General features: G+C 57.7%; 1 protein-coding gene across 1 annotated transcript; it reads right to left on the bottom strand.

The window, feature by feature from the left end:
* Positions 1–2,722: 2,722 nt before the first annotated feature.
* LOC128573549 (uncharacterized) lies at positions 2,723–23,248 on the bottom strand. The gene is made up of 4 exons (XM_053573772.1): positions 23,080–23,248; positions 22,585–23,019; positions 9,515–9,662; positions 2,723–8,254 (listed from the first exon to the last, which is right to left on the bottom strand). The coding sequence occupies exons 1-4, from the start codon at positions 23,246–23,248 to the stop codon at positions 8,209–8,211; spliced, it is 798 nt and encodes a 265-aa protein (XP_053429747.1). The 3' UTR covers positions 2,723–8,208.
* Between the last annotated feature and the right edge of the window lie 956 nt (positions 23,249–24,204).

The raw sequence follows: 24,204 nt of genomic DNA, 5'->3' as shown, positions 1-24,204 counted from the left end.
GCTGTGCCCCCCCTGGGGAGGCTCTGCCAACGCAGCAGCATAACCTGATGGGGAGCTGCAGCCTGATTTCTTCATACCTGGGGTCCTTGCCTCCTCCCCTGAATTTTGTTTTCCAAAGTTTCTAAAACAAAGCAGCTCTTGCAGCTAGTTTGACATTTGGGCTATGGAGAAAGTGCAAAATAAAACCCACCCACCCAAACAGCCAGCGCAGCAGTTTCTCTGAAGCCTCAGAACAGTTTTGTGTTCAAATCCACATAGAATTGTTGACGCTTTAAAGGGAACCACCCACCACGACCACACCATGCAGTCCCTTGGTGCACACAGACATGCTGCAGCGTCCTTGGTGCACAAGATTTATTCACCAAGGCCGCTGTCACCAGCCCTGGGGAGGCTCCTCCATCCCAGGAGCTCCTCCTCAGAGCCAAGATGGGCAGGGCCCAGCTGTGGGGGCACCCATGCCTTGGGTTGGGGGCCAGGAGGGCCCAGGCTCACCCACCAGCCTGAAGTTGACCAACGGTCGTTCCTCTGCAAGAGACCAGGCACCCACCCTCCCCGTGACAGCCTGCAAGGTGCCCTCCAACTCCACTGTGCAGAGATCAGGTACTCAGGGTCACCCTGCAGGGATGGCAGGGTCTGGACCCCACCAGGTGACAAATTGTAGGGGCACCACCCTCAGCCCTGGCCAAGCTGCCTACCCACCCCCCACCCTCGCCACTGCCTTCACGCCTTTCTTTCCCTAGAAGGTCCCCTCCCAGGTCCCTCAAGCTATTTGGTCCCCAATGGCTCCCCTTATGCCAAGTGCCCCACCTCCCAGGTCCACTACAAACCTGCCTGCTGCCCCCTAACAAGTTCGCGCACCTCAACGAACAATGCTGCCTTGGGGCTGAGCCAGACCCTCAGGGCCCCCATGGGAGGTGCTGGCACTGCCCCCTCGGACCTTCCCCAGGGACCTGGCCCTGGACACAAGCCCCAACTGCGGGAGGCTCAGAAGCAGCCCCCGCATTTGCCATTGCCTCAGGCTTGGTTTCCCAGACATCTCTGCCAAGGTTTGAGATAAAGTGGCCTCCTGGGAGAAGTCACTCTTCTCTAAATGAACCACATCCTCAATGGCCCATCCTCTCTCCCTGAGGCCCAGCCTCAGTCAGGGACAAAGGCTGGTGGAGGGTCCTGCCAGGAGACACCATGGGTGGGAGCTGGGAGAGGCCCAGTCCTGGGCTAAGCTGCCAAAATGGAATGAAAGCAAGTTCCAAGGGCTTTTGCTCTCCACCCCTGCAATTGCCCAAGTCACAGCGTCCCAGAGGAGCCAGTCCCTGCAGGTCAAGGACACCAGGACATACAGGTGGGCAGGGGGGCCTGAGAGTGCCCCAGAGGACACAGGTCGGAAAGGACCCTGCAGGTGCTCCATCAAGAAAAGACTGTATGGTCAAGGGCCCGTCTCAGTAAACATCTCAGAGCCATCATGACACGGCAGAGAGAGAGAGACAGAGGGACAGACACAGAGATGGAGAGGAAGAGGGAGAAGAGGGGGCAGAGAGCTCGGGGCTCAAGGAGCAGCAGGTGGGATCAGGGGCCTTCTGCCTGAGTTTGAAGCCCTGCTTAGCCAAGTCATGTTTGTGTGACCTCAGAAGTCACATAAGTCGCCTGAGCCTCGGTTCCCTACTCTGTAAAATGGGCTGACCACAGTGACCTACAGGGAAATCCACCACAGGGATAGAATAGTGCACTGCTGGGGCTCTCAGCTTTGGGGACCATGACTCTTGCCGTCCCTGGGTCCTCTGCAGCTGGGCCATCACAGAGTCCTCTGATATAAATCCTCCGGACTTTCATTTTTAAAATGAGCCTACAGCCGCCCCCAGCAGGAGAGACCTGCCCTCCCTCCTGTCCACCTGACAGGCACCTGCCATCAAGGCAAGAAGCTAAAGGGACACTTCTGAGCTGGCAGCAGAGATTCTTTAGGCTTCTCAGAAAATATAAATCCTCCTACACTCTGTCCTGAGGGCCCGCATGGACTCACTCCCCCTCCAGCTTTGGGTGGGTGTGCGGAATCCAGCCTGGCTTGGCAGGGCCCTTCAGACCGAGGGGCCTCAGACTGACTGTGGGGTTGGGGCCGGGTTGGGGGAGTGGTGCTTGGGAGCTCCGCAATTTCTAGAATTTATCCCAGTGCTTTCCAAGGAAACAAATTAGGCAAACCCTAAGGGGGCAATAAAAGCAGCCACTCCAAGGGCCTGCTCCTGCCAAGCGCCGTGCGGGTGCCAGTTCCGAGTCCTCTGCAGGGTGATGCGACGGCTGCATCCCTCCTACACACAGCAAAAGCAGTGATGGAGCCTCAGGGAGCTGGAGCCTCTCTGGCAGGACAGACAGCCAGCTCATGCCTCCATGCTGACTGCCACAGAGAAGCTCTGAGCAGCCTGTGCTCTGGCAACGTGGGGATGCCCCTCTCGAGGAGATGCCTGGCTGCACCAGGCTCTCAGACCCCTCCTGGACATGCCTGGGTGAGAACCCACATCTCGGTGCCCACGTGGTGCTCAGAGGCTCCTGCAGAGTGGAGACACCTGGAAGACCAGGCACCAGGCCCAGCCCACTGCTCCAGACTGCCCTTGGGTGCACTGCCCACCCTCCTGTGCCGTTCCCCCTTCCTCGTCGAGGGCAGGAAAGCACTGCTTCACCAGGAGGATGAGCATGAGTGGCTAGAACCACAGCCACAATGGCAGTTATTGGCATGTCATTATTAATTATTGATTTATTGATACAATTAATATGACGCTGCATTAATAATTCATGTGTTGGCCTCCCTTCCGTGGAGAGAATATTAGAAGCTTGGCAGACCCATTTTCAGACAGGGACTCCCCGAATGTATGAAACCTCTGAGTTAACACCCTCACTCCCAGTTGTGCCCAGGAACCATTAGCAAGAAACATTTTAATTAACTTGCTGAGACTCATGAGTTCATTGCCCTCATCTGCCAGGTTCCTCTGGTTTAGCTGATCTACCCTGATCTGGCCAGAGGCTCAGTTCCTGGGGACCTGGAGACATAGGGAAGGGGGCCCTCCTGGCCCCAGCAGGGTCACTGGAGGGCACTAGATTCGCCCATCACCAGCCCAGGGCTGGCCCAGAGACAGGAGTGGAGCTGGTTGTGGGGAGCTGTCCAACAGCAGGGTCCTGAAGAGGCACTCCCCACTGCCACGTTCCCACCACCCTGGTCAATAAAACACCCCATCCACGCCGCCCAGTGTGGGCTCTCCCTCTGGGCAGGTTTCCCACAGGTGCAGGAGGTCAGTGCAGGGCCCAGGTCCTTCACGAGCCACCGTCCAGTCCTCAAACAGAAGTTGGCAGCCTTCTTGGCCCTGGCCTTTATCGGAGCCTGGTCTGGTCTCTTCCCGAGTCATAAGCTCCTTGCACAGAGTGGGAAGGACTTTCCATTTGGGGATGAAAACATAGGTGATGCATAAATGAATCAGCTACTTTTATTGTTGTGCTATTGTTATGGCAGACAGGATTGGTTAGAAACCACGGCAGATTAGGAGCAGATATGACCTTCATTGAGGGTAGTCAGGCCAGAGCCGTGCACGGGAAGGCCCTGCCCAGGGGTGTCTGAAGGTTTTGGGAGATGGGCTCTGGCAGGTTCTGGCATCTGGAAGGAGGTGTAGATAGGGGCAATCAAATCACAAGGGAGGGCACAGGTGATGGCCCCTCGCCAGGTGGGACCAAGGTGGGAGAATAGTACTCCTAGGCACCCCAAGGGAGGGTCCCCCAGACCCTTACCCATAATGATCCCCATCAGGCTGGGGGCCAGTGGTCAGCCTTCACCTGGGTGGCATGTGTTCACAGCAAGGTCCTGCTTGGCCCTCCCATGAGGTAAGCAGGGTTGCTCCACCTCACAGGTGCCAGACCAGGACTGGGCTGGGGAGCTTTACACCTAAGCCTCCACCAAGGACACATAGCATAATAGGGGGATCTCCCCGCTTAGACTGGGTTCTGTGGAGAGGCCAGTCTAGTGTGGCCCCCACCCCTGCTGCCCTAGCCCTGTCTGCCCATGGGGCTCTCCCCTCTTGTGCTGTGACCACATGGACAGGGTCCTGCCCTGTGGCTAATGAGATTGGGGGCAGACGGAGGGTCACAACTCCCCCAGCATGAGCTCATCCTGGCTCTTGGGCTCTAATTTGGCTAATTCACAGCAGACAGCACTCCCCACAGTGCCATATAACAAATGAGACTATGAGATGTACTCCCTGGGGCCATCCCCTCTTAGTCTTGGTTCCAGGAATTAAAATAACTCTCCAAGGGGCTACTGGGCCTTGCAGCTGTTGCTGAGACTGTCTGTCCCCAAGTCACATCTTCGCTCCCCTGAAGGGCACTGCAGGTCTGGCAGGCACAGCTCCAGGTCTGCCAGGTTAGGATGCTGCCACGTATACAAGAGTGTGAGTGAGTGTACAAGAGTGTGTGAAGGGCGGTGCCTGTGGCTCAGTCGGTAAGGCACCGGCCCCATATACCGAGGGTGGCGGGTTCAAACCCGGCCCTGGCTGAACTGCAACCAAAAAGTAGCCGGGCGTTGTGGCGGGCGCCTGTCGTCCCAGCTACTCGGGAGGCTGAGGCAAGAGAATCGCTTAAGCCCAGGAGTTGGAGGTTGCTGTGAGCTGTGTGAGGCCACGGCACTCTACCGAGGGCCATAAAGTGAGACTCTGTCTCTACAAAAAAAAATAAAAAATAAAAAAAGAATGTGTGAAAAGACCCAGAACCCAACAGTACGCAATTTACAAAAACTGCAATTAGGCTCATTCCGTAAGAGCATTTGGCTACTGGTTTGATATTTTTATGCATGATGGGGGCACTTGGAAAAAAAGGGATTAGCGAATTTACACGCTTCATCGCTTCATGGACAGAGCGCCGCCTGCAGAGACATCAGTCTTGCATCTAAAAGATGCAAATGATTTAATTCACAATCGCGCCCACTTGTTGGTGCTGAAAGACACCTCCTTGTCCAGAAATTCCCATGTCTGATGTGTTCTTGTCCCGTCCCTGCCCTCCGAGCCCATTTCCAGCGGGGAGAGCTGAGGACTGTGGTCCAGCTTTGCACGGGTTGGAAATGCTGTGATTTGCCAGGAAAACGTTTTTTATGAAATCTTATTTGTTGTTGTTTCGCTTTTCACTCAGATTTTGCACTGGAGCTCGAGCCCCCAGTCATCTCTGGATGAACTCCTAAGTGGGGTAACAGCACACCCCCCAGGTCCAGCTCTGCAGGGCTCCTGCCCACCCTCTTAGGAAAGTTCACTGTGCAGCCACCTGCTTGTTCCACGTCACAGGAGACACTCGGCCCCCAGGCTCAGTCTCTGTGGGAAGTTCTGTGTCTTTCAGGCCTCTCCCGCTGCAGGCACCACGTAGTCCCCCAAAACGCACCAACATCTGCTGTGCAGAAGTTGAGCCGCAGGCTCCTGCCTCACTTGCTCTCTGCTCCCAGGGAGCACAGATGCATCACAGCTGCTGGAAGGCCCCCACCCTGCGCTGTGATGCGGAGCTCCTCAGCCCGAGCTTTGCAGCACCGCATCCGCCCTCAGGGTTTCTAACTATATTCATCTTTGTCTCAGCTGCATTAGGTTTACAAAACCTTTTCTTGCTGCTAATGTCAGTATTCAAGTGTTTCTATTCTTATTTTTAGAAGTAACGTAAGGTGAGAGCACAGTAAAGCAGCCCAACGTCCCCCCACCCCTGCGTGGAGAGAAGGTGGTCTATGCCGGCCAGCCTACCACGGGCAAATGGCACCATCACACAGAAACACACATCTCAGCAGCGAGAGAAACAAAACTACGGGTACCCACAGCTGCGCTTGTGAGAAAGACACGGGGTTCCAATTATAAAATTCTACTTAAGACGAGTCTACTCCATGGGGTTAGTGTTGTTCATTAACTGACCAGATAACTAAAATAACCAGGGTGGACACCTCGGTTCATCCTCCTAAGAAGCCTGTTGGTCTGGTCCTCCCTGCTGCCACCTCCTCCCCTTCTCCTCCTAAATGAGTGCTGTTTGCTCCTCTGCATGGTGGAGAGGAGACCGGCAGGGCAGCAGGAGCCGTCTGCTTCTCTGGAGGGTTTTCCCCCAGAGTACATCTTGCAGATCAGACCCTCCACGCAGCTGGGAGGGATCAGCCCATTTCCTCTGTCCAGGAAATTCATTTCTCCCGACTTTGCCACAGCCACACCTGCACATCTGCTGGCACTAACACAGCTGCACTGAAACTAATGCAGGCACCCTAAAGATCTAGCAGCAGACCCTCCACCAAGCTATGGGGCTCTCCTGGTACCTGCCGCCCTCCCCTCCCTTGCCATCTTGGTGCCTCTGCCTGTGACCCTCAGGCAGCACAACGCTTCCACACAGATCCCCTGCCTCCTGGCCTCTCATTCCTCCCTAACAGCTCCCTGCACATCGGGAGTCCTTTTATTCTCGTCAACACCCTCTGAGTCCCAGCCAGGAAAGAGCACGTGAGTCCACAGTGATGCTGGATGACAGGAGTCAGACTCCGAAAGGGGGTGTTTCAGGGAACAAATCCATTTTTCTGAAAGGTGGTGGCTGTGGGAGAAGATTCGCGCCTTTATCCTGCTTCCCCTGGAGAAAAATCATAGCTGAGGGAAGAGTATCCATAAAAAATGTCCCAACTAGTAAGTGAGAAGAAGCTGACAGACGCAGGACGTCACCATCTCATGCCTCAAGCCAGAGGGCACAGCAGCCTGCTCAGTCCTGCTGCTGGGGAGACTCTGGGTCCCGTGGCCAGTGTGCAGGGGGCTCCGAGGACAGCATGTCCTGCACACAGTTGTCCAGGTTCTGGGTACTACAGACCAGAGGTGGCTGAGGATGCCTGGCCGGTGGGGCCCAAGTGAGGCACAGGGGCCAGGTCAGCACACTGCCAAGTCTCACTCACACCCTCAGCAAAAATCCAGGCACCCGGCCCTTGCCCTGGGGGGTCTGACTCCGGGGCTGTGGGGTCTGGAACCTGCATTTCTAACCTGCATATCTAGAAAGCTCTTTCTTATCCTGACACAGGACCCCAGACCTGGTGGGGACAGGTGCCAGCCACAGGCCCTGACTGCTTAGGCGCTGTCCTTGGTCACTGAGCCTCGGTCACTGATCAGCTGGACCATGTTCTCACCACCACCCCCATAAGATAAAAAGACGAGCCCTGAGTCCAGGGAACACAAAGCCACTTCCCAGCCTGGGCCCTTCTCCTGCCTGGATTATTTCCTGGAGCCCTAAGGCAAGATGCTTGGAGTCTCCACAGGCAGCTACACACACAACAGTCTGGGGACCAAGTGCAGATGCCACAGACAGCAGGTCCGAGGGCCTCCAACGACCGCTCATTCCCTCAAAAAAGATGCAGGCGGTGGACAGACAGCCCTATATTCTGGAACGCCCCGGGAGCTCTGTACCCTCTCTGACAACCAGGCCCACATGTGCACACTGCCAGGGGTCGCTGTGACCAGGGACTGTGGCGCTAAAGAACCGGGGTTGGGAAAGAAAGGGCATGTGGCTCCCAGCGTAGCCCCACTAGGTCCTGACATGAACCACAGCTTACTTTATACTTTAGTTCTTTATACTCAAGAACAGCATCTATATCTCTAATGATGGAGAAAAATCAAAAGATTACTTTGTGGCCCATGAAAACTATAAGCATTCACACTCCAGTGTCCGTCCACAGTGCGACTGGTCCCAGCTGGCTGCACGTTTCTGTTGCCTGTGGCTGTTCAGCGTGAAGAGACACGTTGTCTAAAGCAAACCCATCCCTTCGAAGAGACTTCTGCTGATCATCCACCTGCTGGGCACCAGGTGGGCTCCTTTCAGGATGTTGTCACTTACCTGCATCCTCCGACCCATCGCCCAGGGTGGTTCGGACACAGGGCTGCACTGGTGGTCAGGCAGGACCTGGCCCTGCCTTGGGCCTATGCAGGGTTCTTGCCCAGGCCCAGCAGCACCCCACACAGTAATCTTGAGTGAGCATCCAGGGCATGTGTGAACATGGGAGGTGGGCTCAGGCTGACGCAATCTAATTCAGGACAGAGCCGAGGCTGAGAGCAGGGGACCCTTGGGCACTCAACTGACTGGGGACAGAGCCTGGCCTGGGCCCTGGGGCCACTTTTGTCCTGGGCTCCCCCTCCTGTCCGGAGATATCTGCAGTGCTCTGGGGCCGTCCCCCTGTGGTGGTCCCCCTGCGACGGTGGGACTTCAGGGGCTGTGCCATTGCCATTGGAGGGTGTCAGCATGAGACAGGCTGGTGGGAGATGGAGGAAAAGAAGGGTCAGACAGGGCTGAGCAGCAGGGGTCCCATCCACAGCCCCACAATGTCCAGACAGGAACCACAGCTCACACTGGGAGGGACCTGAGGGCTTTGGGGCTTTCTTCCCAGTGCATATTTCACAGAAGACTCCCACAAGGACTGGGCATGGCCCTGAGTCCTCACCCAAGTGGAGCATTTCACACAGGACTGACAGCTTTTCCACTGGGGAGGTGTGAAGGGGGAGCAGGGCCTGGAGGATTTCCAAAGTCTTCCCCTAGGATATGACCAGATCTCAACTGCTAGACAGATGCCCCCTGCATTAGACCTCAGAGCAGTACAGCAGCCTCAGCATTCTAATTGAGGTTGGTGGGTATAGGGTTGAGCCACCCTGAAAGTTGTCAACAGGGGGACAGTCACACATAGGTGCTTAGCTGACCGCTGTAGGTGGCTCTGGGGAAGAAGCCCTGCAGAGGCTTCCTGGAGGCTGGGCACCATTCTGGGCACCCCCATGGGCACTATCTGTCCTGCCTCCACCCAGGCGTACCAGTGAGGCCAGAGAGCCCACAGCCATCCTGGCACCACCTGCCCCGTCAGAAATAGGGCCCACCTGGAACCCCACTAAAGGAGGGGTCTCCTCCCCTGTGCCTGGCCTGGGGTGAGCCCTGTGGCCTGATGGCCTTGCCCACTGTCTTGGGACACCGTCACTGTGTGTGAAGAGGCATGTTGGTGTCTGGTGGGAGTTAGGGCCAAGCTGTGGGAATTAGGAAGTCACTGGGGTTGGGGTGAGCCAGGCTTCAGGCTAGAGGGGCCAGGCCTACCTGGCCCTCTGTGCTCATCTGAGGGGCTCCCCACTCTCTGCACTTCACCCCTTCCCTCTGCCTGCCCCTTCCAGGGTCCTGAGCCCAGGCCTGACCTGTCCTGGGGACAATAGCTGGTGGTCCCCAAGGTGAGGCCCCTGCCACTCTGACCTGAGTCGGGCTTCATGCCTGGCAGGCCCTGGCCCTCTGCTCAGTGGCTACACGCCCACTGACAGGGCCTGCCCAGGAAAGGGTGTGTGGTCAGGGAGCCCGGCGCACACAAATCTCAGCTCCCTAGGACTAGCCTGCTGAGACCCCACCTGCACCCAGAGCACCTCTCCGGTCATGGCCACAGGGAGGGATCCAGACCCAGCACCCTGCCACATGGGCTGGAGAAAGGCCAGCAGCCCCAGCCTGTTCTGCTGGTGACAGACACCCATAATGTCCCTTAGGTCACCTGCACAATGTGGGCACAAGTTCCTGCAGGGCTCCTGGAGGTGTCCTTCCCGTCGAGATCATTTCAAAAGAGCAAGGGGACGTGGCTACTTGGAGAGGCAGGCTGACCCCAGCCGCTGGGCTCCAGGCACAGGTTTTCAGGCACTGCTCTGGGGTGGAAATGAACGTTTATTTTCACAGGTCCTCACCGCTGTAGAGTCCTCCAGCTGGGCCGGGTGGTGCGATCAATGCGCAGCTACAGCTGGTTGAAGGGGACCAAATCCATTGAACAGTTGATTTGGTTCCATTTTACCAGCTTTAGCAAAGCATTTGGCTCCCGGATCTGAGGAAGCAGCGACGTCAATGACGAAGGCAGCTCCAGCAGGCGGATGTCCGTCAGCGGCTTCAGCCCTTCCCTGCCCTGGCTGAAGGACTCCCTGGGCTCTGCAGGGACTCGTGCAAGCCACACACACAGGGACACAATCAGACACACAGACACAGGCACACACAGGGACACATTCACAGACACACACACTCAGACATGTGCACACACACAGGCTCATGCTCAGGACCCTCTTGTCCCCCAGCTCTCAGGTCAAGGACCTCCAGATGTTCAGTGAGGCAGAGCATGCCCAGCAATTCCTGCCTCTCACTGGCCCCTGACTTGTCCACATCCCTGGTCCCACCCAGAGCTGCCTACAGCAAAGACCATGGTCTTCACACCCAAGGGGACAGTGACATGTAGGCTTTGGGCCCTGGCTGACCATGGGCAGCCCCTAGGGCCTGCAAGGAGCCAGCCCCTTGCCCGACACTGGGCAGCTTTAGGTAGATGGGGCCAAGGCATTTCAGGGATGCCACTCTGTATGGCGGTAGGAGGACAGCCTGGGCACCCACACTGCCCAACTCTCATGCAAGCCCTGTGCCCAGAGCTCCAAGCCCCAAGCCCCAAGCCCTGCCCTCCTCTCCCACATGGCCAGAGTTGGGGTGTGGCCGAGGCCGAGGCTGCATTTGCTCCCACCCCCCTCAGTGACTCAGAAGAGTGAGCTCCTTTTTAGAAAATTAGTTTTCCTGCGACACCCATTCATCAGGGCAATGACGTGGGGTAGAGAGTGACTTCAGTGGCACAGGGACAAGGCATTCTGTACATGCCAACTTCCCCCGGGTACAGGCACACTGCCCAGCACAGGGCAACTGTACAGGGCCTCTGCTGCCACCCGGGGGCTGTCCCGCCTGGCCCTTTCCTGTTTCTCTCTGTCCTCCATGCTGCAGGGATGGAAGCCCAGAGGGCTGGCAGCAGGGCTGGGCCACTCAGCACCAGAGCACCCTCAGGGTCATGAGCCGGCTCCCCGACCGTTCTGCTGAGCACCCTCCCAGAAGCACCACGCTGTGCTGCCACTTCCAGCGTGCATCCCCAACAGAGACAGACAGACCAGTGTTCAGGCCACTGTCCTTACACTCTGAAAATGCCTCTATTCTCCTTACTCAGGGAGCACAGGGGGTGCAGGGTGTACCCCAGGTCTCCCAAGCCCTCTCGTGAAGATGGCATGCAGACCCCGGGGCAGCCTGTGTCTGCCCATCAGCACTGCGCTGAGCTTCTTCTCAGAGCAGGAGATGAGGCAGGCAGTGGAATCAGTGCACATATCCAGCCTGGGCCTCCCACGGCTGCAGCAAGGACCAAGGAAGAGCACCTAGGGCCATCACCTGTGATGTACCCTCCCCCATTCCAGCCTCCGAGCACAACTGGCACCCCAGCACTGGCTGGGGAGCAGCTTTGTCTTACTGGGGACATGGTCACCACCTAGCCAGTGTGGACACTCCCCTGTGACCCCGGGCACGCTCTTTGGTTTCAGTCCAAAGCCTGAAGGAATTCCCCCCAAACAAACAGACCTTTCATTCTTGTCAAACTGCACTCTCCTGCCTGGGGCCAAATACTCCTCAGATGGGCCCTGTGGCTTCAGAGGATGCTGTGGTTCAACTCCTGATCAAGGCCATTTGAAGTACAAAGCAAAGACAAGCCCGAGGAGCCTTGGGCTGCAGGTCGGAGTCATGAGTCCTGAGCCTCAATGCTGTCTCTATCAGGAGCCAGCAGGTCCGGCAGTGGGATAAACACAGCAAACATAAACTAGGTCACTGCACTCACAGGACACCAGAGCTTACAGGGTTGGCTGCAAAGCCCACCACGCCATGGCCACACATGGCATACGGCTATTGCTGGTATTGTCTTCATGAGCCACAGCCCACAGTGAGCCACCAGGACCCCAGGCACACTCTGAGCACCCACTGCTGTCATCCCCACCCAAAGCTCACAGAGGCCCATCTCACATTGCCCAGTCAGGAGGGCACCAAGGCTCAGGGCAGCATCCCTGCACAGGGCCCAGTCCATGCCTGCCTTCCAGGAACTGCTCCAAAGTGGTGGACGGATGACCAGACCATTGCTCCCTTTCCGACATGCCTTGCCCAGGGATGGGTCCCAGGAATTCTTTGCCAAATCAGTGACCAACGATGTTGTTTGCAAATTTGAAGAAATTAGCCCACACTGTTTTCCTGACACAAGCCAGGAGCCAGCTGCACCCCTGCAGTCCTAGGCAACTTCCAAGCTGCCGTGGTCAATCATCTCAATTTGAGTCAGCTCAATTTGGCAGATATTTCTGTGACCATTTCCCTCCCCATCCTGGGGTCTCATCCACTGTCAGGGGGTTCCTGAGGCTCCACAGCTTTTTTCTTTTCTCTTTGAGAAAGGCCAAATGCTAACATTTCACAAGCCCCAAAGTCTCCTCCCTGGACCCAGGCCAACTACTCTCTGGAGCTTGCCCCCCAACCCAGGAGTCCCCACCACATCTTCAGGCCTTGGCACATTCCCCCCTAAACCACACTGCAGCCCCAACCTCCAAGGCATAGGCTGTCGTCCTGCCAAGCCCCATGTAGCCCCTCACCATACCGGCCACTTGCCTGCTCCTGGTCCTTCAAGCCGGGGGCTGAGACCTAAAGGATACCGAGGATCTCTGGCCTGTGCGCAGGAGAGGCCGGGTCCACCAGGCCATGCTGTGGCGGCCAGCATCCCCATGGTCTCTGCATCAAGTGAGCAGTGCCTGCTTGCCCTGTTAAAAGGTAAGCTTGCCAAGGGAGGGACGGCAGCTGCCCTCGGTGTCCCAGGGCCTGTGCCAGCCCTGGCAGGGAATGGCCAAGTGCTTCTGGGGGGAGTCACCATTGGCCAGCACCACAGGGCATGGCTAGAGCCTGAGGAGGGAAAACCCACCCGGTGCCTCCCCTTCACTAGGGCGCTACAGAGACTGGGCGGCAGCTACTATAGTTTGCTCATTTTACGAACCAAACAATTAAATACGTTTTAAAACATCTGCTGATGGAGTCATCCCACACAAGGAAGTACACTCAGCATTTTTAAGCAGCAATTGATACAAGATGCAATTGCTGCCGAAAACACCAGCAGCCCTGTTAAAATCAATAGAAAATTAGATGCTGTGAGAATGCAGTATGTGTCCAATTAGTTATAATTGGAGCAAATAGTGATGTAGATAAAAACTCGAGCGGGATGTGTTCAAGAGCTCCACCAGCCACAGGAGGCCCCAGGCCAGAGCAGCAGCTGCCACCTCCTCCAGGAAGTCCTCCTGCATCTGGTAGGGGCACCCGAGAGCCAGTGCTGGACCCTGGAGGGCAAGCAGCACCTCAGGACCAGCACGCCCATGCTCTGTGCCCAACACACTCTCACCAGGACCGGCCCGTGTACCCCAGCTGTCCCCAGCTCTGACCTTTAGCAGAGCACAGGGTAACCTTGAGCTCCAAGCACCACACACCAAGCTGGGGCTCCTGGGGCCTCCGCAGCACTTCTGAGCCTCAGCTTCTCCACATGGCAAGTGCAAGTGGTAGTGGCCACATCAGCTGGGTGACAGGTGTGAGCACCAGCCCCATGTAGCCTACAGTTGCTGTCACTCCACAGCCCTGTCCCAGCTCACTGGGAGACCCCAGCCACTTGTGCCTCAAGGCCACAGGGCCACACCTCACTGCTCCTGAGCACACAGCCCCTGGCCAAGGACCTCAGGGATGGTGGCCTCAGGGAAGGCAGAAACACAGACACCCCAGGCAATGGCGTCACTCACTCCAGCACAGTGGATGCTATGACCAGCACCCAGTCCCACCTGCAGCCAAAGACACGACCCTCAGTGACCACAGAGTGTGCTGCCACACCCCACCACGTCACCGCAGAGACTTGGGCAGCCAAGGCACAGACAAGGGCAGCCCCCTTCTACCCCGACCTCAGTCACACACCTCTGGTGGCAAGGACAGGGGAGCTCGTGCCCATGTCTGGCGCCCCTCCTGCCCCATCAGGACATTGCCAACTCATATTTGGATGCTTTTTGTATTTCTTACTATGAAGCTTTTAAAATTTAAACATCAATAACCTAATATTTCCCCATGCAGCAACATTACCTATTAGCACTCAGATTCACCACTAAGTTAATTTTTAATTTCAGATTTTGGTTAATTATTAAAATAGATAGCAAAGAATTATGGCAGCCCCACAAGAGTGAGCAGCCCTGGCCACGTGCTCTACAGGAGCCTTGGGGGGCTGAGTGGGGGCCACAGACCTGCAGGGTAGCCCCACAGAGACTGGGAACGAAAAGGCAAAAGGAAACTCCAGCCCCTCAAAATAGCTCAGCTCTTATAACACTGACTCAAGCAAATGCTGAACAAGGCCCCTCAACCCAAATCTGTAACTTTTCTAGCTATTCAAAAAAAGAAATGTATTGTTTCTCAACACTGATGAAAGTTTAATACAGAGTTGCTCAGGTTTTTAATAAACTTGTCAGCACAAGAGCAAGGCAAATGGATGGGAAACTTCCTAGAGATAAATTTTGCCTCAAATAGACCCAAAGAGCTGGGGCCAGGCAAGAGGGGGGGCAGGGGGAGGGAGCGGACCCATGATTCTTTTGCTGTTCTTTGTAAAAATAGAAAGACAGATTTTTGTGTCTTACTACCTCAAAGATAGGGCTGGGGTAAAAGCTGGCTTAATTTGAATCAAGCTGTTGACTGAGAACAGATCAGATAGCCCTGAGACCAAGGGAGGATATGGAAGGCAGGAAAAATCAGAGGCCACATGTCCCATGATGAGGAAAAGCTATGGCACCACAGGGTCCTGCTGGAGCCCCTGGGGCAGATGGGACAGTGGCCACCGGGGCACCTGTCCCACCCCTATGCTGGCTGCACCACAACCCCCTGAAGAAATGGACCTGCAGCTCCTGAGCCCAGAGCTCCAGTGGTACCACATGCAATCGCAGGATAGAGCGTGGCCAGCACAGCCTGGGACGCCGTGCAAGCCCACGGTGCGCGTCACCCTCTCAGTTCTGCCAGGGCACTCCCTGCTCACCCTCATGCAGATACACAACGAGAAAGTGTCCCATCTGTCCTCAGGCTGGGGCGGCCCTACGTCAGAGGGCATTGAGTGAGTCCTCTCCACCCAACATAAGGACAGCTGCTCCACAGGCCTTGAAAGGTGTTTGAAATTCCACCATTAGAGATTTGCTTCTGAAGTTAAAGGTGCAGCGAAAGAGTTGCCCTGACAGAGGCATGGCCATGCTGCCCCGCTGGCCAGGAAGCCTTTGCAGAGTGCTACTCTGCCCAGCACAGGGGTGGGGACAGCAGAGCCAGGCAATTTCCCCCACCTGCTCCGGAGGTTGGGATTCTTACTCCTCTTCACATTTCTGGTGGGCAAAGGTCCTGCCATGTCCTCAAGAAGGGACAACAGGAGGTCTCCCAGTCCCTCCCAGATTTGCCACCCTCGAAAGGGCCCTTCAAGGGGGGATGCGGGGGCAGAGCTCAGAATCTCGCCTGCTGGGGTGGGGGCTGCAGCTGCTGGTACCAGGCACGTGGGGGCAGGCAGGCCTCTGGCACCATCTGGGTCATCTGGGCTCAGCCTCTCTGACAGGACAGCAGAGAACTGGGACTATTTATACCAGCCCTGGCAGGCAGGTGGCTAGGGAGACACATGCACCTCAGCGCCATATCTGGGCATGACCGAGGGTGTGCTGGCCTGCCAGGGGAACAAGGGCCCACACAGTACATCTGTCCTGGGTGTCCTTCAACCTCAAAATGTCTCCACAGGGCCCTCCCATGACAGGTTTGGGGACAGCTGCCTTCTCCCCTCCCTGCTGTTAAAAATACTCTGGGTCATCGTCCCACTTGTCCCAGAAACAATCTTATACTCACACACACCTGCTTCTGCCCCAAGCCCAAGGGGAGAGGACTCCAGACTCTCAACCTCAGGTCATTTGAATGACCACCTCCTGGCCAGGAAACAGGCAGTGACCTCTGTACCCCACACTGTTGCAGTGGGTCCTTCTCTCCCTGGGGTGGACACGGGGAGTCAGGACTTCCAGGTGCCCAGCACCTCTGTCCCTCAGTGACACGGTGCTTCATGCAATCATGGTGGCTCACCTAGAGCCAGGAGCAGACCTGCCTGAGGACTTAGTTATGCCTCTGAAAATCTGGGTGAGCTGGCCTAATTCCAAAGTGCCCTTTTGGTGACCACTCGTAAGAACCTTGCCCCGGGTCCCTCTATCGCATGATCAGCTGCTGAGTTGCTGGCAGTGGCCTCTGATCCCTGCCCTTGAGACGCACAGCCCCTGCACTGCCTGCACAGCACTGCAGCAGCCCTGCAGCGTGAGCTCCCACCACGCTGCAGTGGCCACCCCCCCCTCACATGGTGGGCTAGCCTCCCGGGGTCAGAGCCACCTGGGAACTCACTGGCACCCAGCATCCTCCTGGGACGTCTCCCAAACCCCAACCTCAGGCTGGCCTGGGCCTGGACTTCAGGAAGGCGCAGACATGAGTATCCAGGAGCCTGTGCTGTCTGCAGGCCTCTCACCTTCGAAAGTGGTGCCTGCCCCCTCCCAGGCTTAATGTACCCAGGACACCAGGACAGAGCCTTCTAGGGGGCCAAGGATAGTGAATGAGGCCAGAGTCTGTCAGAAAGTCAGGGCCCCCACCCAAGCCCAACCACACTGAGGTCAGTGTCCTGTGAGGGGATGTCAAAGGCCTGGAGCAGGTTGCAGACAGCATGGAGATCTCTGCAAGCGGCCGCACAGACTGGGCTGAGTCAGCACAAAGCCGCTCAGCCTGCCCGGGTTCCCTTTATGCAACGGAGGCAGCGATGCACGCACATCACAGTGATGTGACCACACCCCACAGACCCTGCCAGCCTCTCTCCACCACACCCTGCCCTGGAGCTGGCTTGGGTCACTCAGGTTCTCCCACGTTTAAGTCATTTTGGGGTGTGAGGAATTTATAAGTCAAGAGAGGTTTACTTTGATTGACTCAGGCTACAGCAGCTAAAATATCCATCCTGTGGGTCAATCTAATCTTGCTTAATAGCAGTTTATTCTTCAATGCAACCTGTGCACGTGAGGCCAGAGTTCTAAAGGAGATTGGCGACGCACTCTTCCTGCAGCTCTTAGCGGGCCAAAACCCACTTTGAGATGTTTATGCAATAAAATGCTTTATTACAATTGATGAATGCACTATTAAACTGAAGTCACCACCACCCCTTCTTTATAAGGGGGTGCTACAATTTACAGGGCCACTTGGCCACAAAAATAAAAGATAACTTGCCGTTCACACACACACACACACACACACACACAGCTGCAGGCCCGCTCCCTTCCTGTAGATTGTCCTCCCAAGCTCTACTCATGGTGAGTGGAAAGGTTGCCTGGAGCTGGCTAGATTTTGTGAGCCACAAAGGGGAGGACTCAGCTCATCTGCTTCATTGTACTCACCAGCTCCACGGCACTCGGAGCTGCTGCTTCCACTGCAAGACCTGGGCCCATTGCCCCACCGCCATGGAGCAGAGGTTCCCAGAGTGTCTGGGGAAACCTTGGATCCCCCACATGGCACTGCAGGCTCCAGAGCATGAGGGACAGGGGCACCATCACCTCCTCTCTGCCCCATAAACCCACCTGGGTGCCCCAGCTGACCAGCGAGTCCCAAGGGGGAGGCACATCAGCCTCAACCACACAGGCCGCTTCCAAAGCCCCTTTCCTTCTGAGAGTCTCCAGCACCTGTGGCAGCACAGCTGGGTAGCACCCCATCCTGGGAAGTACAGACAGGGTGCAGTCAGCCTGGCCACTCCCCTCCTTCAAGTGGACGGGACTGAAGACCCCACGGAGGAAGGTGCTAGCCTGGGCTCCAGTGGAAAGCCAAGATCTAGAGCTGTGTGCACAGGAGACTCCAGGCCTTGAAGGACCAATGGGTCACACGTGTAGGGAGCAGGGCCCAGGCTTCCATGGGGAGGCGTCTGAGGGACGTTCATTTTTAATTCAGCACATCGAGAGCCTAGAGGTGATTTATAGCTGAGTGGGCCGTGGCTTCTCACTGTGAACTCTAGCTTTACTGCTCAGTCAAACCTAATTCCAAACACTAATGCTTTTATTTAAACACCACATCCTGCAATCAAGTGCTAATGTACGGCGGCCGCATCCAGGGGAACAGAGTGGTGTGTCTGCGGCCGCCGGCGGCCTCCGTGGCCACTCTCCCAGCTTCTTCCCTCCCTGTGGCCGGAGCTGGAAGTGAATAGGGCAGAGATGACCTTCCGGGGGATGCTGGCCACTCACCCCTCTGGGTCCAGTGGCCGAAAGGAAGGCAGTGACCAAGAACAACTCTACCTCCCTGCTGCCACACCCAGAGGGCTGCAGCCATGAGGACTTGGGAACCAGGGCCCCCAGCTGCAGAGGCCTCCTCACCTTCACTGCGGTTGGCCCCAGACCTCCCAGCTGTTCAGATGACCTGGCTGCCCCCTGACCCAAAACTTCCAGGAGCCAAAGGAGGGGGCCTGCCAGAGGCCGGAGTGAGAGGGCCGAGGAAGCATACACCAGAAACAGCCCTGGGGCCTGGGGGCGCCTGGACAGGGACATGGCCTCACTATAGGCTGCAAACACCCTCCAGCTGACACCCTCCCACCATGACTAGCCCGTGCCAGTGCCCCCAGAACCCTCTGCCCCTCATCAGGCCCTCAAGGGACCAGCACAGTGAGAAAGAGTTTCACAAGCCAGATCCAGAATCTATCCCCAACTCCTGAGACCCAAAAGACGTCCTCCCTGCCCCTGGTCTTGATAGGGACCTATCTGGGGAGGGCAGGCGAGACTCATGCCCTAGCAGGGGAGTGCCCCAGGTCATGTACACAGCTTTTGCCTAAATTTTGCCTGTGTTTAATTTTGCTTTGGGTTGGATTTGGTGGGAACAGAAAACTGTGTTGGGCTCTGGCTGGAGAGTCAGGTGGGGAGACAGGTAAAATCGAATTTCTCCCAGGCTCAGCCCCTTCTGTTCCTTTCCCAGGCATCTCCAGGCAGAGGAGCAGGGTGTGGGGCACCAGGGGACTGACCCTGCAAGGAGACGGCAGACTGACCTGGCCTTCCAAGGCGCTGGTCAGCCTACATCACCCCTGCCTTGCCACCCAGCTAAGTAAAGCCAGAGGCTTCCTGTCAAAGGCCTCTTGCACGTGCTACTAAGCCAGCCCGCTGCAGCCCCTGCCCTTCCAGAACTGCCCTTTCCCTGCCTCTGAGTGGCCTCTGCCATGGCCACATGGCCCCTTCTGTTGGCTCACAGCCTCTTCCAGGACAGCTATCAGCGGGCCCCCCCAGAGCCACCACCATTCTGAGCTCCTAGGCCAAGCCCCTCACACCCCTGACCCCGGCCCCCACCAGCCCACGGCCCCCATGCCCGCTAGGCCCCCGTGCTCTGCCGCAGTCAGCACGCTGAATATTTAATGTCTGATGAGCACTTCCACCTGCTGACACAGGCAAAGTGACAGAACAATGCCGGCAGGGACATGGCTGTCCACCAACGCCCAGGCAGCCGCCCAGCCTCGCCCCACCACAGCCACCTGCCTATCTGCCGGCGCCAGAGGCCCCTGGTGGCCCCCGTGGGTGTGGACCACCCCCAGTGCGGTGAGAGAGGTCCCAGCCTGAGATACATACTTCTTTACATTCCATAGTGTAGCAGGTCCATATGGGCATATAAAGAAGTATGTTTCCCAAGCGGGTCATTCCAAGGGTCCAGGAATGGCCCCAGTGCGAGGCCAGCCAGCTTGGGCATAGAGAAGGCAATCTGGAGGCCCTAACATACACGCCTGGCCACCCTCCCCGCTCCTCTGCCTGCTGTCCAGTTGGCACCTGGCTCCCTGCTGCCCTCTGATCCAGGCATGCACACACACGCAGTCCACAGGGCAGAAGAGGCCCAGAAAGTGTCCAGCCTCACTCAACCCTATCATTGCCCCTAGGAGTTCAGTTCCTTTCAGTAGAACGAGATAAGGACCACCCCAACCTGAGACAAGACGCGCCAACCATGTCCCAGACTTGCAGAGATGCACCAAGGCTCAGCCACCTTCATCCTCCCCACCCGGCCCTCTAAACCCTTGTGTCCGAGCCAAGCACAGACAGGACCGAGCAGAGGGACAGCCCTGGCCTGTGACCATCAGGCTGGTACCCCACTTACAAGACTAACCACTACCTTCTCCAGGGAGCTGGATGACTCCTTGCTCCTGAGGCCAGACACAGAGCTCCGGACAGGGGCCATGGTGCCAAGAGACACAAGGAGCAAACCAGGGGCTTACCTGAGCAGCCGATGCTCTCCTGGATGGGTCCTGGGTGAATTCTGCCTCCCTGAGCCCTCTTCTCAGGGCCTCTCTCCACAAACACAACTGAGAGACAGTCCTCAGCAGTCTCCACATACCCCACAGACGCTGGACCTCCAGCGAGGAGCTGCCAATGGACGCCCAGCTGGGCGAGGGAGCTCTTCCCCACCAGCTGCCTCCTTGGCTCTCCGCACCCCTCTCTCCATCTCCTTTTCTCCCCTCTCCATGCCTGGAGTCACTGCCCTGAGCCACCTTGGCCCCACCGTAGGTCCCATGCTGCCCTCCCAGAGGGATGGCTGTTCAGAGCTGGTGGCTCATACGGGCATACAGTAGTCCATGGGACCCTGTCACCCACTTACAGCCAGGCACCCAGGGGGCCGGCCCCTCACCTGTCTCTTTGTGGCCTGCTGCAAACCAACTCTTAATCAATACTGATTTACAGTCGAATGCTGGGGCCTCCTGTCTGTTAATGAATTTCCCCTGTGCTCACCAGCTTCTAATGAGCCCGTTAAAGAAGGTTTAAGTAAACTTAGCAAGTGGCAAACCAAGCACTTTGGAATACTTAATTGTACTGGCATTTTTTCCATTGCATTTTTAATTTCTTGGTGAGCGGAGTATGGGTCCCCTCTTCTCTAATAACTTCTATGACCAGCCGTGTAATCAGGAATCTGAAAAATACAGAGAAAGAGGCTGAAGGGGACCAAGAGGACCTCAAGGTTAGGTCCCCCAGGGGCAGGATGGGAAGCCACCTCCAGCTGCTGGGGCAGGAGGAGACCTGCAGGGGTTTGGACACCCCATCATCAACTAGGGCAAGGCCACAGGTGAGGAGGTGGGATATGGAGGGAGGGTGGCACTGGGGTGCCCGTGGGGGAGCAAGCCGAGGGGGGTTGGGCTGGGCACAGAGGATTTGCTTAGCAGGTGGGTATAGCTCATCTCTGGCCTCTGTCACCATACTGACCCTAGTGTGCAGCTGGAGGGCAGCCTCAACACCTGAGAGGACTTCCAGTGCTCCTCATCAGCAAGATGAGGTCCGGAATAACCCTGTCACCACTCCCAGCCAGCCTGCTCTAGCAGGGGACGGCCTGGAGAGTGGCGACTCTCACACCCACAGGGCAGGACAAGGTCTCTGCAGAACCCGCAGCATATGGAGGCCACAGCTCAGGTCCCCAGGTTGTGCGGGCTGCATCCAGGTGTGGCTGAGCTGGAGCTTTACCTGGGGGGCTGTGCTCAGGGCTCCCAGAGGCACCCATACACACACAGCAGAAGGAGCACCTGGCAGAGAGAAGCTGACGTCCCCTTTCCGTGTGGTCATTTTCTGCCATTTCCATAAACCATTTTCTGCCATTTCCAAGGGTAAGAAAGGGCAACCCCCACCCCAGCCCCAGCTCCCAACTTCCCCAGCTCCAGCTCTGGGGTCAGCTGCTGGTCTGCCCCCTCCTGGGGACCTCAGCGATGATGACTTGAAGTTTAGGAGGAAGCTTCCCCCTTCCCAACCCCTGACAATGAGACTGCAGAGGCCAGAACCCTCCTTCCTCCAGGTTCCAACCCCCTAGGCGTTTATAGGTGGGGTCTTGGGGTCAGAGAGTCAGGGGAACACGGAGGCCTCAAAGGGCAGAAGAATCACCCCAGATCCAGCCAGAGCCCCCACAAGCTTCTGCCCATTCACAAGTGAATTGTAGTCACTTTACAGAAAGTTTCCCATCTTCATAGAAAAAGAACATCCACCACCCCCACGGCAGAGCCAGCACCTTCAGGGCAGGCCCAGGGCTCTTCAGCCATGGCTGCTGACGCCCCCCCCTCCCGTCCAGCCCCCAACCCCAGCACCACAGGAAGTCACATTGCCACACAGGAACCCACGCACATACACAGACCACCAGGACTGCTCCCCACCGCCTCCCAGGCTCCGCCCACATGTGCACCCCCCCCCCATTAACACCTGGCGAGACACCCTCTTGACCCCCAATCCCGAGGCTGGGAGAGCCTCAGAAGTCCAGAGTCCCAGCTGGGGGCAGCCTTGCCAAGCCCCCACTCAGGTTCCCCCTGCCCCCACCGGCACCTCAGTAGTCAATGCTGCAAGTTCAAGGTAAGTTTACCAGGTTTCCGGCTTTGTTGCAGAAGGGCAGGTTAATCGTGTCTCCCACCTCCGCAACCCCCGCCCGTCCACCGCGGACGTTCAGAGCTGCTTTCTCGCAAAATGCCCGCATGTCAAAGTTCGTGCATCCCAGCTGGACGCGCCCTCCTGCCCCGCTAGCTGCTGGCTCTGCAGTTTTCCAAATGTGGACGATGCCGCGAGCCGAGAGAAAACTCCAAAGCACCCCTGCTGGAGCCACGCGGCGCCAGCACCCACAGCACCCACCTCGCCAGCGGGCACACCCCCACCGCGGCGCAGGGCAAGTTTGCAGGGGCCGTCCCGGAGGCCGGGAAGCTGTGGCGGGCTGAGCAGGACTCACCGCGGAGCCGGGCGCTGGAGTCCCTCAAGCCGGGCTGGTGACAGCGGCGGCGGCAGTGGCGGCGGGCGCAGGGTCGCGGCTCCCCGGGAGATGCTGCAGCAGCGGCAGCGGCAGCGGCAGCCACCTCCTCCCGGAGCCAATCGCTAATGCAGGGGTGGGGGCAGGCCGGAGCTCCCGATGCGTCCGCACTTGGGGGGGGGCCAGGAGAGAAAGAAGGACACCAGGCACCCCCTCTCCACACCCCGGCCCTTCCCCCAGGCCTCCTGCAGCAGCGCAGACTTAGCAGGAGGGAGATCTTGAGAGAGAGGGGGAAGAGGGGGGAAAGGAAGGGGGGAGGCGCTGGTGCAGAGTTGAGCAGAGGGCCCTGCACACCTTGTGCTTGGGCCTCTGCGGGAAGCTCCCGCGCGCCCCTCTGGGTCAGCACAAGGTAGACAGCTGGAGGTCAGGGCGGAACAAAAGGCAAGGTCCCCAGGGTATGCGCGCTCACACACGCACCGCGGGAGACACGGGCGGGGCAGGGGAGGGCAAGGGCTGACCCGAGGGCCAGGCGGGTGGGGCCCCCTCGGATCAGAAGTGGCTTCACCTTGGCAGCTCTTATATACCCGGACAAGCATCCCAGGCACGCGGCCCTGGCCGAGGCCCCTCGGCTGCACTCCCCGACCATATTTAGTCAAGCAGGGGAAAAAATAGCCTGTCAGCTGGGCTGCGGCTGTCCTGGCCACCGGGAACGGGGTGGGGGCGCCCCTGCCATAGACGGTGGGTCCTGGGCCAGGCTGCCTTCCCACCCCTCCCGGTCCCTCCCTGATCGGCCTCCCACCGGCTGTCCCTGCCCCGCCATCCCTGGCTATTTTTAGCCCAGTCCAGGACAGAAGCGCCTCCTTGGTAGCCGCCTCTTAGGCCAGGCCAGCCTGTTCCCAGGGGTGCCCTGGAGAGACCTGGCGGCCCCCAGGGTACAGGGCTGAGGGGTCCTCCCTCCTCTTGGCCTCCAGTCAGCTGAGTCCTTCACCTTCCAGGTTCCCATGATCCCTCCTCAGACTTCGCTCTTTTGCCCAAAATTGGGGCCCAGATCAGGCAGTGACAGTGCCACCTGGCTTTCCTGAGGCTCCTGAGCCAACCCAAGTCATGATAGCTGCTGGTCACCTTGGACAGCACGAGACCAATCCACTCACCAGAGCCCAGGGTGTATGTGACCAAGAGACCCCAAGCCCCTGTGCTGGCTGTGCTCAGATGCTCCCACACCCAGATGCCATGCCGGGACCATGGAACAGCTGCACGTGGGCCATGTCCTCATAGGGCCTGGGAGTGGTGGACTGTCCTCCCCACGCTATGTGATACTGCCCAGGCCCTGCTGTCCTGGCCAGGCAGGGGCAGGGATGGGTACCCAGTGCAGCTCAGGACGAGCTCACCTGCATTTAAGCCCAGGGGACACCAGGGGACACCTTTGAGAAATGCACTTCTACCCCCACCAGCCCAGAAAGTGAGGTGGTTCACACTTTCAGGCTCACAGCTCACTCCCTCCCTGGGGACAACATCCCAGGTGGGCTCTCGGGAGGCACAGGACACAGAGGAAGTCCAAACCCTCAGCAGCGGCCACCATGAAGGTGGACAGCCATTCGGTGT

Source organism: Nycticebus coucang, chromosome 21 (genome assembly GCF_027406575.1).
Source record: "Nycticebus coucang isolate mNycCou1 chromosome 21, mNycCou1.pri, whole genome shotgun sequence".
NCBI lineage: Eukaryota > Metazoa > Chordata > Mammalia > Primates > Lorisidae > Nycticebus > Nycticebus coucang.
The sequence above is the reverse complement of the archived record's forward strand: the minus strand, read 5'-3'. Positions and strand labels throughout refer to the sequence as shown.

Excerpts from the sequence above, each read along its gene's own strand:
- LOC128573549 (XM_053573772.1), bottom strand. The coding sequence starts at position 23,248 with ATGGTCGGGGAGTGCAGCCGAGGGGCCTCGGCCAGGGCCGCGTGCCTG. Across the intron at positions 9,663-22,584 it reads CTCCAGCGCCCGGCTCCGCG|AGCAGTGCCTGAAAACCTGT; the intron begins GTGAGTCCTGCT and ends TTTCCACCCCAG. Across the intron at positions 8,255-9,514 it reads CTTGTGCCCACATTGTGCAG|CCTGTCTCATGCTGACACCC; the intron begins GTGACCTAAGGG and ends ATCTCCCACCAG.